The following is a 19249-nucleotide window of genomic DNA, read 5'->3' as shown; positions in this document are numbered from 1 at the left end:
TATTCAGGTAGTGCATATTGCTGTTGCTACCAACAGAGGGCACTAGACAAGCTCCATAGCCAAATCCATCTAGTTGGTAGCAAACCTCAGCAGTACAGGAGAGCAGGCAATACATCCCAGGGGCCATAGTCACATGGCAGGAGGCTGGCAATCAGTCTTCTCCAATGCCCAGTGGCGAGGCTGGTTCCGCCACATGCATGCTTAAAGTCCTTCACTGTGTTAACCTCTACTACTTCAGCTGGAAGGCTATTCCATGAATCCACTACCCTCTCAGTAAAGTTATACTTTCTGATATTATTTTTAAACCTTTGCCCCTGTAACGGAACTCCCCGTACTCCGACTGAGTACCTTCCATTGATGGACGCTTCCTAGCTTGCGCCAAGGACCACAAGCACCGCTCCGGACACCACAACCACCGCAGACTCCACAACCGCTGTAGCTTAACTACAGTCTCGCCGTCTTCCTTCCACCCTGGACCAGCCTCTGTCCTCCAGGACTGTGTGGTGAAGACCTCTTCTCCAGGAGAGCATATCAGGAACATCTCTTAAAAGAGCTAAGTGATCAAAGCTCAGGGGAGTATACAAGTATAGCAATCCCCAGTGTGAATATAGCTGTCCCCTCCATTCACAAGACAAGACTACGTGTTGAGGGTCAAGAAGATCTGTTTTAATCAGCCACAAAGGGCCTTCTTTTATGCAAGTTTCCACATAGAGTACCGCCCACAGGGTTTTGTAAAACAACCAATAAAACACGTAATATACAGTCAAACACCCCCATTCATTCCCACAAAATCCTCCCCTCTGCCTGTGATATAATTACTGTACACAATGGGTTAATGTAATTATCAGGAAAAATGTACTTTTTACACATGTACTGTAACTTTAAAACTATACATCCAATCTCCATAAAAATCACACATTCTTACTCAGCATACTTCAAATATGAACACTCTCAAAAATCATAGAAATCCCTCCAGTAGATAAAAAGTTAGTCAGAAGTCGTTTGTGACCAACCGCAAGCACATTTTCCTACCCAAAACAGCTCCATAGATTTGGGCTGTGTGGTCGGTCAATTTTACACTGAAAAAATGACTAAGTCCTATTCGCATGCACGAACGGGCTCCATTCGTGCAAATATGTATGTTCAAATCGCCGAACAGGACTTAGACGCTGCGGCTGAAAACGGAGTGGAGGAGAAGGTAAGGGTCAGCATTGTTCGTGCAAATGTGTAGCCGATTTCAGTTCCATGGATTTGGCTGCACACACCGCTGACCGCGTTCGACTAACAAAGATGTTCACCACCACGTGTTTGTTTGTACGAACGGCGGCTACCCAGCGGTTGGCAATTTACCTACAGCAGCCTCCCAGCCTGGGAGGTAAATTAGCTGCACGCTTCCACTTCTGTGTTGTCCGCCTGTGTAATAAAGGGTTGGGTAAGCCCCAATTACCGAACCATATGGGAAAAAGCCATGTACAAGTTAATTTGAAGGTCTGGGGACTCTGGGGACACAGTCTTAAAGAGGTATTGTTCCAATAAGTCTCATAAGCCCAAATACAGTTCTTAAAGGGTGCTGGTTTTAAAGGGTAAAATCTCCCAGGGGCCATAGTCACAGGACAGGAGGCGGGCAAGCAGGCCTCTCCAGGACCAACTGGCGAAGGGCACTTCGTCACAGCCCCTCTAATTTAAGACTATGTTCTCTTGTTGTGGTAGTTTTTCTTCTTTTAAATATAGTCTCCTCCTTTACTGTGTTGATTCCCTTTATGTATTTAAATGTTTCATATCATATCCCCCCTGTCTCGTCTTTCCTCCAAGCTATACATGTTAAGATCCTTTAACCTTTCCTGGTAAGTTTTATCCTGCAATCCATGAACCAGTTTAGTAGCCCTTCTTTGAACTCTCTCTAAGGTATCAATATCCTTCTGAAGATAGGGTCTCCAGTACTGCGCACAATACTCCAAATGAGGCCTTACCAGTGTTCTGTACAATGGCATGAGCACTTCCCTCTTTCTACTGCTAATACCTCTCCCTATACAACCAATCATTCTGCTAGCATTTCCTGCTGCTCTATTACATTGTCTGCCTACCTTTAAGGCATCAGAAATAATCACCCCTAAATCCCTTTCCTCAGATGTTAAGGTTAGGACTCTATCAAATATTCTGTACTTTGCCCTTTGGTTTTTACATCCAAGATGCATTATCTTGCACTTATCCACATTAAATGTCAGTTGCCACAACTCTGACCATTTTCCTAGTTTATCTAAATCATTTGCCATTTGGCTTATCCCTCCTAGAAAATCAACCATGTTACATATTTTCTGGAGAATCTACAACCCCTCCTCCCAGGTGCTGTGTAGGTGTGCCAGTTCTATTTCACATTTTTTCGGGCTAAGCCCCTGGAGCCTTTTGATGATCAAAACTGTTTGAAGTTTTTGAATGACCTTAAATTGTGAAACCCGATCTATCGACAACTATATATATATATGTACACATCAAAACCCATTATTACTATATGGGGAGATGGTGGCCACATTAGTATATTATTTAGTTGGTTTACATATTAAATAAAGCCTTAGAATACATAATACCTCTTTTTACCTCCTGGACCTTAATTCATCAGTATCCAGGTCTCTTGTTCTTGATGGAGAAATATACCACCCAAGTGCTTATGGATTGAGCAACTCTGTTTAGATTTATTTGAGTAGATCTCTTATTATTAGTATTCACTACTCAACACAGTGTGCACAATTTTGTATATCTTGTGTTGCCACATATCACATTGAGGATACCATGCCCTACACTATATTGTTCCATTCTCCTTTTGCCTTACATACTCTATTTAATATAGAGTGCCTATAAAAAGGATTATTCCCTCTTTTAATATCCTGAACTGGGGATTATAGCACTCAGTCCTTCAAATCAGAGCTCGATTTAGCTCAAAAGAATGTAAATGCATTGTTTCTTTTCCTTGCTAACACCTGTAACATATACTACACCATGAATTGTCTCTGTTTTTCTGTTTTATTTAAATACCAAACTGTGAAGTCATGACTTCCATCTCCCCTTTAAACTTCAATTGTCAGCCAGATAAGAGAGATTCCTGCCAAAGTTGTGTTGATGCCTACACCCCTCTCCAAAGTACCTCTCATCTCCAAACCTTCTGTACTTTTTAGAAATAAAACAGTGTCTAGAGATTGCATATATAAGTCCAGCACTCAGAGACTACACTAGTTCAAAGGAAGGAGGCCATGGCCTGACGAGTATCAAGGCTACAGTCCTGGATGAAACACAGAGCATCCACAAGTACATTGTGAAGATGGCTCCTAAAGACAAACTGCTAAGGGAATACCTGAAACAGCAATAGGTAGAGGACGCCGAAAAGGAGGAGGTTCCATGGTATGATAAACCTATTCATGGGATGAACAAGTTGGTAGATGTGGCTCACCGGTAGTTGGAAAAAGGAGGATTGACAGACAGCACTAAGGCACGAATCCTTGCAGCACAGGAACAGGCACTAAGCACTAGATTAAGAAACGCATTTGTCTACCACATTAGACAGGAGCCAAGGTGTACACTGTGCAAAGAGGCCGCAGAGACAATCCAGCACATAGAGGACTGTATTACTTTCTTCATTGGTATCTGGTGTGATAACACATTACTGGAACTGAATTATAAGGTTGGAGGGAAGGTTGGATTGACTGGGACGGCCCAGGTTAGATTTTTTTGGTGGTTTGGAGACCCTTTAGCCCTGGTCTGCTTGTATTAACCATTTTGTTATCTCTTTCAGGTCTCTCCAAGGTGACACTGGTTGGTGGCCACAGCACATGTTCTGGTAAAGTGATGGTTCAACACAATGGCACGTCTAGCGCAGTCTGTGCTGATGACTGGAGCATGCTGAATGATGTTGTTGTATGCCGGGATGTCGGATGTGGTCCGGCTATAGAAAGCATTGAGCACAGGAGAGTCATAAAGCAGCCCAAAGTTAACATCCAGAGATTGTATTGCAGTGGAAATGAGCAAAATCTGTCACAATGTGCGGCTGTTTTATCCAATGACTATAAGTGTTACACCGATGCAGCCAATGTCCTATGCTCGCAGTCAGGTAATATCCCATGAAAATGTGTTTGCATATACAAAACAACCCACAACCTCACCCTGAGTGCTGGATGTTGATAAAATACACGTATCTGATAGATATATTTCAAATTCTGCTTTCCCGGGAGATTTCCAAGAATATATCTCCCTTATAAATGAGCCAAAATACAAAAAATGTAGGGGCTACAGCTGTAGATCTAAAAGAAAAGAAACAATAGCATAGTGTAAGACAGTACAATTTACCAATATACTGCACAAAATGAGGTGCACTCACAAGATGCCTGATTATATTGTCGCCTCTGGGTGCCTTCCCTTAGTCATCTGGGGGGCTATGCAGTGTAGTTTTCAGCAAGAATAGTCTACAGGAATCAGGATAGTTTTCACAGACTCTGCTTTATTTGTCAATGCAGTAAGAATTTTTGTAGTCCTTTTAATAGTGAGCACTGCAGATACTTAAAATGAAGAAGGATTGTCTGAGAGTTGACTTTTCAAGTAACGAGGGTCGTTTACCGTGAACCTAGTCTTTAACCGAGAGTTCAGTTCAATACACGACAGAGATAAAGCAGGGACTTAAATCAGAAGTTCATCGAGTTCTTAAAGCTGATGAATGAGTTTAACTGTGAACCGTGTCTTTAACCAGGAGTTACATATTCGCATAAAAAAGACTAACTTCCATCAAGTTCTACCCTGAAACCCATTGTTTTCGGCTGTTGATCCAAAAGAAGGCAAACAAAAACAATACGTATAGCTGTAAAAAAAAAACGGTTTTGTGAAAGCCAAGACTTTTGTATTTCGTCTGCTGTTCGTGTAGTTCCCCTATATCGTTCTTTTCTTAAAAACCGAACAAACTACCAAACAGCCAGACCACCTGCAATGGGAGTGTGCAGCTCATTAACCGCCCAGAAGCTGCGGTTAACCACAGCTATTTGACAAACAGATGGGTGGTCGCCGTTCGTTTGAACAAACACGTGGCAGAGGCCATTTTAAACTGACGAACGCCCAGCGGTGTTTGGTCGTTGACCGTGTGGAACGATTTTCTGCCTCAATTCCACACGAATACCGCTGGGACTATCTAACTTTGACCTCGTTCGTTTCTATTTACACGAACGCCGTGCCATTCGGCACATTCAACGCACGAATGAGACCGACCCCAGGTCGCTCAATATGTGGAGCTAATTTCAGACACATTTCTAACGAACACTCGGTGAACAGACTCTTTAAATCCATGGCGATTTGACTGTATTCGTGATATCTGTGCGCTGTTCGGCTATATTGAGCGCTCAGACCCAGGCTATCGGACATGGGGGTTCTGTTCGGTAAAATAAAAGTTATTGATTTTAATGTAATTTTTGTTACAGTGTAAAATGAAAATATTTTATCTACCTGGAGATAATTAAATTGGCTTAGACCACTTAACCCAATTATCTCCAGGATAGAGAGGATGGATTTCACTGTTTGTGTGGGTTTTGTTTGATACTGTGTTGTAAAATGATTGGTTACTGTATTTTGTGTTCTAGTCCTCCACAAGATCCCTGTGGGAGTAACCCTTGCTGGAGGACCTGCATAAAAGGCCGAGCTGTGGCCATCAATAAACAGATAGTTTTACCCCTTCACAAAGTCTTAGCTCATTTTTGGGGGATTAGGAGCTATAATTCACAACACCATCTGCTTTACTTGAATTTCGGGAGATGCTGCACGGATATACTCAGCTGGAGTGTAAGATATCCGTAACAATAGCCTTTTCCAATTATGCCACAAAAAAAGTGAGAAAATTCTTCTTGATTCCATATTGGCATAAAAAACAGGTAGCATGCTTTTTTTTTTCACATGTAACTTTCTTTACCTGCTTGCACGTTGCATGCTTATATTAGAGAGGACAGTAATCAGTTTCCTATTCCTAGAAATTGTGGAGCATAGAAATGCACATGTGCGTTTCTGCCACGCATGCACAATTGCAACATCTAGCAACATCACTCATAACTGCCTGACTTACTGTAGTGTATGCGCTTATGCCAATTCACTGATTGCACTTCCGCCTGGCAATAGCATTGTCTAGACGCCATGGCCCTCCTTGCTGCTGAGCTTCAATGGACTCCTTGGTATTCCTTGTACCACCAACGAATGTCTGTAATAAGGGGCTCAATATCTTGCAGAACTACTGTTGCCAGGTAGCAATCTGCACACGTTTCCTGTACCTTACTGCCTGCATCATGTTGGTGCATTGAAGTGGCTGTGTGTAAGGGGTTGGAGACATGCAGTGCATTATATTCCCACTCTGTGCCACACACCATCAGAGGGGACAGCTCAGCTAATTCTTTAAACAGTACAAACAAACGTTTGCACCAATATAATCAAGACTAATAAAACAAATTACTGGATGAGAAAGTGAACAAAAAGTAGATACTACAGAATATATAAAATAAAGTAAAAAGGATTTGAAGGTAGTAGTCCAGGAAGATGTGCTCCAGGTAGTGCCAAGAACAATGAGACATACAAATAAATAAAAATAACAATAATGGCTAGCAGGGTCAAAAATAGAGAAACCTCAGTGCTTTATTGATAATAACAATAAAAAACTAATAATAAAATAATCCAACAATGTAATTCACCAGTAAGGATGTTTCACCAATAAGGTTTTTATGGCCTTGGCCCATATATGTTTAAAGCTAAAATTGTCAAATTACTAATTGAGATAAGGGTATGGCCCGTATATATATATATATATATACACACACACACACACAGTATCTAGCTTAAAATGTGATATTAGTCAGACGATGGCATGGCCCATAATGATGGTATAACCCATGCATGTATACAGCTAAAAATTGGCGAATTATTTAATCAGATAATGATATGATCCATATATATGTATATTTATATTGGTTGGATTATTTAAAGGCTTACTCCAAGGATCATAACCACTACAGCCCACTGCACATCCCGTTGTATTGGTTGTAATGGTAGGAGTACACTGACCCGGGTCCCCAATAACAGAGCAAATTATTTGGCAATGGTTTGTCCTCTTATCTCTTTCCTGCTGAGTGCCATGTCTCCTACGAAGGCAGGCTAACTACAGAACTGCAGAAACAGGATGTCGATGAACGAGAATCTGTGCATGGAAATATTCCCAGGGCTGACATTAGCAGTCTGGGAATCTTGTTCTGGGTTGAGGTATGATGCCCTAATGATGCTCCCCTGGAGATGGTGTTACACTGCTCATACAGACTGAAGTGGCTATGGTGCTTGGAGTAACCCTTTAATCAGAAAATAATATGACTGTGAATAATATGATTTACATTATAAACAGATAAGTTGTCAGAATCTTTAATCAGATAAAGGCATATCCCACATTTGTATAATTTATTATCATTTGAAAGTTATCGCTCTGTTTTCTCTAATTTTAGTAATATCCAATGTGAGGTTGGTGAATGGGTCTAGCTCATGCTCTGGAAGAGTGGAAGTTTATTTCAAAGAAATGTGGGGTACAGTCTGCGACCAACATTGGGACCTCCATGATGCCAGTGTGGTATGCAAGCAGGTTGGTTGTGGAACTGTTCTGGAGGCACCTGGAGGAGCATATTTTGGAGCAGGATCTGGACCTGTTTGGTTAGACAAGGTCTTTTGCAATGGTTCTGAGTCTGTCTTGTCACAGTGCGGACTTCTGACAACTAGAAGGACTCAGTGTGCCCATACGCGGGATGCCGGTGTTAAATGTACAGGTAAGTAGGGTTTAATGCTGCCTGTAATTAAAGAAATGGGAGTTCTGTTAAAATAATAATAATCTAATAATATGCTTTTTAACAAATTTAGTATAATTGATATACACACAAATAAAATATAGTGACTAAAATGAAGAATAAAATAGTGTAGCTACAATCACCAGTGTTGGTTACCCAACACAAAACAATAGTAAAACAGTAAAATAGATAGGTGAGAGCAAACACACAGGGAAAGTACAATACTAGCACTTTTAAATGGATGCTGGTAAATGGCAGTAGTCACTTTTCTGTAAAACAAAAAGTGCAATACATAGTGTACTTTGTATAAAACTATAACAATATTTAATATAAGTTTGATAAACTCACATATTGCTGAGCCTCTAAATAGCAGGCTCAGACTTTCAGGCTCATCATAAAGTAACCTCCAGATTGCTGGAACTCAGATCTGCTTTTTCCCCAAGGAGTAACTCTCCAAACTCGTAGTGGGAAAAAGAAATGCTATTTATTATTAGGTATATATGGCAGAAAAAAAGTCCGCAAGTAAAAATCAAAACGTTATAAAGCATAAAGTTAGGGTGCTTTATAACGTTTTGATTTTTACTTGCCGATTTTTTTTCTGCAATATATGCCTAATAAATAGCATTTCTTTTTCCCACTACAACGAGTTTGGAGAGTTACTCCTTGGGAAAAAGCACATCTGAGTTCCAGCAATCTGGAGGTTACTTTATGAGGAGCCTGAAAGTCTGAGCCTGCTATTTAGAGGCTCAGCAATATGTGAGTTTATCAAACTTATATTAAATAATGTTATAGTTTTATACAAAGTACACTATGTATTGCACTTTTTGTTTTACAGAAAAGTAACTACTGCCATTTACCAGCATTCATTTAAAAGTGCTAGTATTGTACTTTCCCTGTGTGTTTGCTCTCACCTATTTTACTGTTTTAATATAATTGATGTTAACAGAAGAATTATTTTCAGAAACTGTCTTCAGTTATGGTATTTTTAATTTATCTTTGATTTTGTATAATTTGGTATATTCTTATTATGAAATTGTTTTCCTTTTTACTTAGATAGATAAGGAAGATGTAATAGTGATCGTAATTGCTAGCGTTACATTCCCGCAAACAGAGTGGAATATTTTATTGTCCTGCCCCTTCTCATTCTGCTCTCTCTTACTTTTCTAATTAACAGGAAAAAAAGAGCTTCAACCCTGACATTGCAAAGAAATCAATCTGACCAATGGAAAGACCTCTAATTGGGTGACGGCTGGGCTATCATTTATTTGTGTCCTTTTTATCAGATTGAGATCACATCTTTGGTTACTGCGCATAACATTTTCATAAAATCTAAGTGAAACTTAATTTCCTGCACAGAGTGAGGGTCAATATATAACTGAATGAGCACAGTCTGGTCTTCTTCATTATTAAATGTGATTTGCCTTTATTTACTGTGTGATTTGTCATTATGGTCTGTGATGATCAGAACTTGTTATTAACAAGGTCACGGAATACCAATTTCCAGCAGTGGATTACGGTTTTGTAATGAATGATAGCCTTGATTCCAGAACAAAGTAGAAGTAGATAAATGTAAGAGAGCAAAAAATGAATAAAACGATGTGACTGGCTCAAGACATTTGATTATTAAGAGAAAAAAAATTGCATTAGGAGTCAGGTAATGCACTAAAGGTCTGCCGGAGACAAATACAAAAAAAGAAGGGAAAATATGTAAATCAATATACCTTAAAGTATTCTACCTGCCAGGGTTGCCTCATGTCCCCTTTGATATCTATTCTAACTCTAGAGCCCTTACTATAGCTAATCAAGAGTCTACAGCATGGGTCGTCAACCTGGTCCCTACCGCCCACTAGTGGGCGTTTCAGGATTCCAAGGGGGGCGGTAGGGATTTTCACATTTTTTGACAGATTGGGTGAGCGGGCGGGCGGGTGCGAGCCGGCGGTACCCCTGCGACCGGGTACCGCCATCACCACTTGCGACCCCGGCCCAGGCGGCAAACCGGCCCATGCTGTCAGGGCCACCCTTATTATTCCTTAGCTACCCAATGGCATCCCTACCAGTGGTACTTTCTACCCTGGAAAAATGCTGTATCGTTTCATACTATAAAAAATAATGTGTGTAAAATCAAGGTGCTACCATCAGGGATTGCAAAATTCCAGTAGTCAGCTCTTAGGAGTAGGTTCGCGTTTGACTGCAGAGAGGATTTCATAACTGATTTGGATATCAGGTTGACTAAATCTGATGCTTGTTAATCAGTGAGAACCATATAAAATTATTGAACGAGGCCAGAACCACCCTAACCAAATGGATGAAGTTCGAGATCTCATTGTTGGGAAGGCTAAACACAATTAAAATAATTGTCTTCCCAAAAATCTTATACTTGTCGTGAAAATTATGAATAAAACAGTCAAGCATTACAAATTTCATGTAAATCAGAATAAAATTAATACAGGCAGGAATTAAAAACTAGAAAAAAGGAGAGAGATATTACTCATCTATGTATCAATGATAAAATCATGACATTTCGTCATTCAAATGCTCATATTATGCAAGTTTAAAGCTTGTTATAACCAGAAAGATAAATGGTATATCAGTTTAAAATCATATTATTTAAAGATGGATTCCATTGACCAAACTTAAGATCTCATGATGCCTTCTAGTTAACACCCAAAATGAACCTTTGGAATTCATGTCTCCATGTATGGAAATATTAATTCCTGCTCTTTCAAAGTTTTTTTAGCCACTGGTTGAGAAAATTTAAAACTTAAATTACTGCCTAAATAGATTTTTAGAATAATTCTTAATATTCAGAGAACAGTAAGGATGCTGGTAGACTTGCAAAAACATTACGTAACACTATTTTAGCTTCACTAAACAAAGGTCAAACTAGCCTTGTGTTTAGCAATCCTAAGAAGTAAACAGGAGAAATTCTTATTCTACGGTTTCTTCCCTGAGATATATTTGTAGAGACTTAGAACAAAAGTAATAGTTAAATAGAGTGATGGCTTGATGACGTGAGTGTAACATATTCATCCTCACCTTGCGACATCTGCAGTAATTGTTTTGCTAACAAGTGCGGTAGTGCCATACAGCGGCCATGCGTCAATGTGTCTAACTCCTGCAGCATGTTGGTGGCCGGCAGCTGTGGATCCACACCAATTTGTAATCCCACATCTGCCCATGGAATGGACGACATCAGCATGCGTGTGACGTCACATAAAGGACACGCACGCACGACCAATTGGATCTGAGAAAGGCTTATTTAAACTCTTTTTGCCTTTTCCTCATTGCCCTGTCATGGTTTCCCTTAGTGGTTGTCCGAGAGTGTGTTCCTGAGCGTTTATTTCTGGTTCTTGACTTTGGCTTCATTTCACTTCCCTGTATTCTGGTATCCTTGACTTTTGGCTTTCCCTCATCGTTGTGTCTCCTTCTGTATCCCCGACCTTGGCAAGTATTCTGACTATTCTTTGGTACGTTAGGTCCGGCCACTCTAAGGCCTGGTACGACGTTACCTTTAGTCCCTGGTGTGACATAATTCTACATGCTGGTTCAAACTAGTATCCTGGCATTACGACATGGCCACATATCCTGTAGAATTGTGTCAGCACATAGCAGCTTGCGAAGGAAAGCTAGAGGAGAATGATCACCGTATGGATCAATTTCCAAGGCTTTCAGTACACTTCTTACTCGAACAACGCATCTTCAGCCTGAGGTTTCTTTGACTATGTCACCTCTGCTTAATGTACCTCCACCTATAGTACATAAGGCACCTAATATCTCCCTATCTCCTCCCCTGCATTTTCATGGTAATATTCAAGAATGCCGGGGATTTCTGAATCAAATTAAGTACCACTTTGAGGCCTCACTGGGATCTTTTCCCTCGGATAGAGCTAAGATTGGTTACCTAATGAACCAACTAAAAGGTAAAGCCTTAGCTTGGGCCAATCCGTTATGGGAGAGTAATATTTGAAACATTGGGTAGGGAGGATGATGCCTCCACTGCCCTAATGCATATCAAACAAGCTTAGGGAACTGGTCTATCTCAGATTATGCCTTAGAATTTCGCTCCTTGGCTTTTGAGGTAGACTGAACTAATAGTGGGTTAATCTCTGCATTTAAAAAAGGATTATCCGAGGCAATTCTGGATGAGATTGCTGCCAAAGAACTACCTAAAAAATTAAATGAGTTTATCACATTTGTCATGCAAATTGATAATAGACTTAGAACCAGAGAAACTACCAGAAATAGGATCAGACTTATGGCTATGTCAGTAGCACCTTGTTTCTCTAGACCTATTGTTCCTGGCCTCCCTGTACAGTCCGAGCCCTAACTTACGAAGTTGGGGGTCATTAGACTGTCAGAGGCAGAAAGACAATATAGGAGAAAAGAGGGTCTATGCCTATACTTTGGTAAAAAAAAAAAAAAGGACATATGAGGAGTGCTTGTCCCATACGTCCGGAAAACTTCCGCACCCAAGAACCCTAAGGGGACTGGTCTTAGGTGTGATGGATACATGCTCTGGGAATAACAAAAATAGATTCCTCCTTGATATGTGACAAGAATAACTTTTCATTCAAAGCCCTGATGAACTTTCATTGATATACATTTTGTCAAAAAACATTCCATACCTATCAAGGAGAGATTATAACTTCTGGCCGTTGAGGCTATTGATGGGAGACCTCGCTCTCTCAACAGTTAATTACCCACAAAACCTTTTTCCCATTAACATTTCCATTGGTGCCTTACACAAAGAAGATATAACATTCCAAATAATTGCTTCTCCTTCTTGTCCCATGTGACAAACTGCCATTTGCCACTAGGCATTGGAGAGAACTGATTGCTAGCCTCTGTCACGGGTGGCGGTGCGAGGACCGGGACCCCTGAATGCCTGATTATAATTGGGTGTCTTCAGCGTGGAAATGGACTATCAGGGCCTGGTGCAGGGTAACCGCACGCCCCCTGGTGTTGAGCACCAGCGTTTGTGCAGCCACATACCAAGACCCTGAAGCAGCTACAGCGGATCCCAGGAACTAGGTAATATGACAATTAAGCAGACCTCCCTGGAGCTTAATAGGGAGGCTCTGCAGCAAGATTGTATCCAGTACTTGAAACAAGGCAAGACTAGAGATAGGCACCAAACATGAAAACAAGACAGAACTAGTAGAACCCAGAACCAGAGAAGGATAGTAAGCTAAACCCAGAACATATACACAAGACATGAGGAAAACATGAACATAACATGGGCATGACTAGACAGGACTATACATGGACTGGGGATACAAACTAAAACAAGACAACATAGGCAAAACAAGATGAGAAATAACTAAGTACTACATATGGAAATCATGGGGGTTTAGTCACACTATATGATCATACATTGCATAAGCCTGCCAACAACGCCAATGTACCCCATATCTGGCAGGTCCTACACTGCCTAATGTATGCTAAAACAACCAGAGATTAAGAACACATATATAGCACTTACCTGCAAGAAAGGGCAGAAGCTTTGAGCCTCTGCCTGCAGGAACTCCAACACATAATGAAAGCTGGAAACATAAGGGTGTGGCAAATAAAACAAACATTTAAAGGAAACCTGGAGACTGGGAAATCCAGGGACGAACTATAGGAATGAACCCAGAAATCCCAGCATAAAGAAAACCAGACACAGAATAGAAAGCCAAAAACCAAGAAATACTAAACAGAGTACTGGATACCAGAAGCCAAAGCCAGACATCTCCGCAGAACATGGCACGATGTGACAGCCTCCTGCCCTGCAACTATGGCCCTTGGATGTATTGCCCTTTAAGAACTGATTTGGGCTTATGGACTTTTATTGTACAGTGCTGGCCCTTTGGAAAACAGTGTATGGACACATGGAAACTTTTTGGACACTTTTTCTTCCCCTTTGAATCCCTGGGAAAGTGAGGATCTTCCCCTCCCCAGGGACACTGCCAGACTAGTGGGAGCTGGTTTGGGCAGGAAAAGCCATGCTTGCAAGTGATAAGAAAGGGACCTCAACCTAACTTTTTAACCCCTGGGCGGATTCATGTGATTTTTACATATGTTGCTCCCAGTGGTGTATCCTGGTTTTGTTGCTCCCAGTGGTGTATCCTGGTTTTGTGCCGCCCCCTAGAAAATGCCGCCCAAGGCAAATGCCTTGTTTGCCTCGTGGCTTAAATGTCCCTGGTTGCTCCCCATGTTATGCTGATCACAGAAATATACGTTTTATTCGTATTTGATGTAAAATCAGGGAGTTATAAAAATGTATAAAAAGTATGATTTTTCAGCTTGGAGATAATTGAGTAGATCAAGTAAGAAACTCAATTATCTCCCAAGCAGAGGGGAAACCCTGATGCCCTACTGACCCCCTTGTTACAGGACTGGCCTGCACCCCCCTCATCCCAGCAGAAGCGCTGGCATCAGGGCAGAGCGCTGCTGGCCTCTGCCCCTCAAGTCCCCACAGAGTATTGCCCCATCACCCCAGAGGGATACCCAGGTGCAGTAACTGTTTATTGTTGGTGGATTGCTCTGGCATTTGTTTATTGTGGGTGGGCGGATCGAGCAACTTAGGCACTGACCGACAGAATGTCAGGTGCCTGGTTTGTCTTCCCCCAAAGGGGAGATGTGTGACGAAGTGCCCTTCGCCACTTTGTCCTGGAGAGGCCTTCTTGCCTGCCTCCTCCCCTGCGACTATGGCCCCGGGGAGATTGTACCCTCTTAAATCAGCATTTGGGCTTATGGACTTTTTATTGGACTGTGTATGGCCCTTTAAGAACCGTCGGTCACAAAGTACTTCGAACGCATGTTCGAATGGGACTTGGTAATTTTTTCAGTGTGAAATTGACTGACCGCACAGCCCAAATCTATGGAACTGTTTTGGGCAGGAAATGTGCCTGCGGTCGGTCACAAAGGACTTCCGACTAACATTTGAACTAATGGAAGGATTTGCATGATTTTTGAGTACCGGATATACTCGAGTATAAGCCGACCCGAATATAAGCCGAGGCCCCTAATTTTATCCCAAAAAACTGGGAAAACTTATTGACTCGAGTATAAGACTAGGGTGGGAAATGCAGCAGCTACTGGTAAATTTCTAAATAAAATTAGATCCTAAAAAAAATATATTAATTGAATATTTATTTACAGTGTGTGTATAATGAATGCAGTGTGTGCGTATGTGTGTGTGTATGAGTGCAGCGTGTGTGTATGAGTGCAGCGTGTGTATGAGTGCAGTGTGTGTGTGTATGAATGCAGTGTGTGAATGCAGTGTGTGCAGGGCCGGTGCAAGGATATTTGCCGCCGTAGGCAAAAAACATTTTGCCGCCCCCTCCCCCCCCATATGTCCTGACTTCCCCTCCTCCTCCCTCAGTGGTCCTTACCTCCCCACTCCCGTGTTCCTTCACCCCTCCCCTAGTGGTCCTTACCCTCCCCTCCCCTAGTGGTCCTTATCCCACCCCCTCCCTCTCATAGTGGTCCTTATCCCCCTTCTCCCTCCCATAGTGTTCCTTATCCCCCCCATCCCTCCCATAGTGGTCCATATACCCCCCCCTCCCATAGTGGTCCTTATACCCCCCCTCCCTCCCATAGTGGTCCTTATACCCCCCCTCCCTTCCATAGTGGTCCTTATACCCCCCTCCCTCCAATAGTGGTCCTTATCCCCCCCCTCCCTCCCATAGTGGTCCTTATCCCCCCCTCCCTCCCATAGTGGTCCTTATCCCCCCCCCCCTCCCTCCCATAGTGGTCCTTATACCCCCCTCCCTTAGTGGTCCTTATACCCCCCTCCCTCCCATAGTGGTCCTTATACCCCCCTCCCTCCCATAGCGGTCCTTATACCCCCCTCCCTCCCATAGTGGTCCTTAACCCACCCCCTCCCTCCCATAGTGGTCCTTATACCCCCCCCTCCCATAGTGGTCCTTATACCCCTTTTTTTGTTATTATTAATTTTTTTTTATTATTATTATTTTTTTATTATTATTTCTTATTTTATTTATATATATTTTTTTCGTCCCCCCTCCCTGCTTGATATATGGCAGGGAGGGGGGCTCTCCTTCCCTGGTGGTCCAGTGGCAGTGGCAGTGGGGGGGAGAGGGGGGCTGGCAGAGCTGTACTTACCTGTTCTGCAGCTCCTGTCAGCTCTTTCCTCCTCTGCGCCGTCCGTTCTGCTCTTCTGTCAGCTTACACTGTAAGTCTCGCGAGAGCCGCGGCTCTCGCGAGATTTACACTGGGAGCTGACCAAGGTACTGACCGGACGGCGCAGAGGAGGAGAGAGCTGACAGGAGCTGCAGAACAGGTAAGTACAGCTCTGCCAGCCCCCCTCTCCCCCAGTCTGTATTATGGCAATGCAAATTGCCATAATACAGACCTTGACTCGAGTATAAGCCGAGTTGGGGTTTTTCAGCCCAAAAAATGGGCTGAAAAACTCGGCTTATACTCGAGTATATACGGTATGTTCATATTTCAAGTATGCTGATTAATAATATGTGGTATGAAGATTGGATGTGTGGTTTTAAAGTTATAGTACATGTATGAAAACTGTATTTTTCCTGCTTGTGATAATTATGTTAACCCACAGGCAGAGGGGGAGGATTTTGTGTATAATTGCTGGGAGTGTTTTATGTAATGTATGTTATTGGTTGTTCTGTAAAACCCTGTGGGTGGTCCTATGTAGGGAAAACCTGCATAAAAGAAGGCCCTTTGGTGACAAGTAAAGGAGATCCTGTTTGACCCTCAATACGTAGCCTTGTCTCGTTATTGGAGGGAGCTGCTCTATCACACTGGGGATTGCTATGCTCTGCATACTCCCCTGAGCTTGAATCACTTAGCTCTTTTAAGAGCTTGTTCCTGATACGCTCTCCTGGAGGAAAGGTCTTCCTCACACGGTCCTGGAGGACAGAAGCTGATCCGGGGTGGATGGAAGACGGCGAGGTTCCAGTTAAGCTACGGAGGTTGTGGAGTCTGCAGTGGTTGTGGTGTCTAGTGCGGTGCTTGTGGTCCTCGGCGCAAGCTAGGAAGTGTCCATTAACGGACGGTTCCGTTACAGGGATGTATCTTGTTCCTGTACTGATTCAGTATCAAACTGTCTAGATTAGGCGTCCAACCTTCAAATTTTTTTGACTAGGTCTGTAAGTTATAAGAAAGTTAAAGCGAGATTGAAACAAAGACCATCTAGCCTGTCTAGAAGACAGTCATTAGCATCCCCTATATAAGCCAAATTCTTGTGGTCAGTAATGATCAAAAAGGGGTCCTTGGCTGGGGGGCGTGGCTTGACGCCGACGGAGATGGCTGCTTAAGCTCCGAGCTCTGCTCCCCGATCGATCTCCACCACGTAGTAATCAGCCACATATCGCAAAAAAGCTACAACCGACCCCAGACGAGAGAGGAGGACAATGGCCGCGACCGTGTACAAAACAAGCGGTAAGAAGCCGCGGGACGGCACCCCGTCAGTGGCGGACCTGCTACACACGCACAGGCTGCACACTACCAAAGATGGCGCCGGCCCTACGGACACGGATCCCCTGAGTACACAGGAGGCAGAAAACACAGACAACCATCCACACCAGGCACCAAACCAAGCAACAAATAGTGAAATACTTCAATCCCTGGCGGAGGTCAGGCACTTTCTAGCAGCAGAAATTGAAAATTCCACCAAAACAGTCAAAGCTGAAATACAAGCTGTGGGCCAGCGCACAGAGGCCCACAACGAAGCTGCCACAGTAACCAACAACCTGCTAGCCAGGGTGACCGAATTGGAGACTGAGGTGGAGCATGCATATAACAGATCAAGGTGAAGCAACCTTCGAATAAAAGGCCTCACTGAAAAAGTTAAAGACACTGAACTGCACAAGGTACTCATGAGGTTGTTCCGTGCCCGCCTCCCTGACATCCCTGAGCACCTGTGGGCAGTAGATAGGGTCCACAGGGCGCTCAGAGCAAGGGGCCCCCCTGATAGCCCCGAGAGACGTGATAATGAGATGGCATTATTTTGCCACAAAGGAAGCCATTATCAAGAGCACCAGAAACCACAACTACAACTATGATGGCTCCCCTATACACCTCTACCAAGATATCTCACCCGCCACGCTGGCGAGAAGACGAGACTGGAAGCCAATAGCCGACCTGATAAGGGCCAAGGGTCTGAAATTCACCCGTTCAAAATGATGGTCTTCAACGGCCCACGGCCAGCGGTCCTACTACCGGCAATGGACCCCAGAAGATTCCTCCGAGACATCGGTATAGAGGTACCGGCCGACTTCCGCATACCTGACAGGGGGGCCCGGGCACTGGGGCAAATACTGATGGAAGGGGAGGCACGCAACAGTAACGCTTCCTAATACGCCACAAAGAACTGACCCCCACGTAACACAAAGCAGTGAAATGCAGGTTAGATCACCATGAAGCGACGACATATAGACAAACACGATAGAAACAACACACATAACAAAGAAAAAAAGACCAAAAAAAGACCAAAAAAAAACCCAGAAAAAACAAATGTATGGCTCCAAGGACGACGAAAAACAAGAAAGACGAACTATAAAAAGGACAAAAACAACAGAATGGAAGTAAAAACGACACAAATGACAAAGGGGGAGAAAAGAAGCAAAAAACAACCATAAAACCAAAAAGAAGTAGAAAAACGGAAGGGGGGAGGGACAACCGAAGGGGGAAGAGGGGGGAGGCCACACAGACAACAAAGAAGAAGAGGAAGTACAACACCCGGTAAAGAAAGAACGCCACAGATACGACATATCAAATTCTAAACAGACCCACGCAGAGAAAAGGGAGGAGAGGAAACAGAAAGAAACAAAGGGGGAGGGGAATGGGGAAAAAAAAAAAACAATCAATAATATTTTCAACAAAAAACCCATAAACCATACCCATAAACAGGGAGAGGGAACGGGAGAGGGAAAAAAAAAAAAAATACAAAAAAATACAAAAAATACAAAAAATACAAAAAAATAAATAAAACCCTAACAAAACTACTCAAGGGGACGTCCCCATTGGGGAGATCTTCAGCATACGAGAACCCAAAACCGCCCATGAGTTCCCTTGCGGGGAAGCACACCCCAAGCCTTCCAACAGATACAACAGTCACAACCGCATACGAAAACCTACAAGCCACGGAGACATACAACACCACACAAAGACTTAACGGAGGCTACGTAGCTGCACACCTGTCGGTCTCACAGACTACCAGCAACGAACAGGCATGGCACCAAAAAGAAAGGGACCAGACAGAGCCATGAAGCACTCACCACCAAAGGCAGAACGCTTGAACATGGAGGAAAACACCTACCAGATACAACTCCGACAACTGCGGGACTGCGACACGAGTACTACCAACAACGGCCTGCACGACCGACCACGCAAGTGTATACCCTTTCCCCCTATTCCCAGGGAACTATAAACATGAACACTGGACT

At 43.0% G+C, this 19249-nt stretch overlaps 1 protein-coding gene across 1 annotated transcript in view; it reads left to right on the top strand.

Moving 5' to 3' along the window:
- LOC134608229 (deleted in malignant brain tumors 1 protein-like) overlaps positions 1 to 9258 on the top strand; it is a 278159-nt gene extending 268901 nt beyond the window's left edge. Inside the window, exons 5-7 of the mRNA XM_063450892.1 lie at positions 3785 to 4099; positions 7500 to 7814; positions 9007 to 9258. Of these exons, the coding sequence (XP_063306962.1) occupies positions 3785 to 4099; positions 7500 to 7814; positions 9007 to 9029 (653 nt within the window). The 3' untranslated portion in view covers positions 9030 to 9258. The remainder of the gene's footprint in view (positions 1 to 3784; positions 4100 to 7499; positions 7815 to 9006) is intronic.
- Positions 9259 to 19249: the final 9991 nt, after the last annotated feature.

Source organism: Pelobates fuscus, chromosome 4 (assembly GCF_036172605.1).
Source record: "Pelobates fuscus isolate aPelFus1 chromosome 4, aPelFus1.pri, whole genome shotgun sequence".
NCBI lineage: Eukaryota > Metazoa > Chordata > Amphibia > Anura > Pelobatidae > Pelobates > Pelobates fuscus.
The sequence above is the reverse complement of the archived record's forward strand: the minus strand, read 5'-3'. Positions and strand labels throughout refer to the sequence as shown.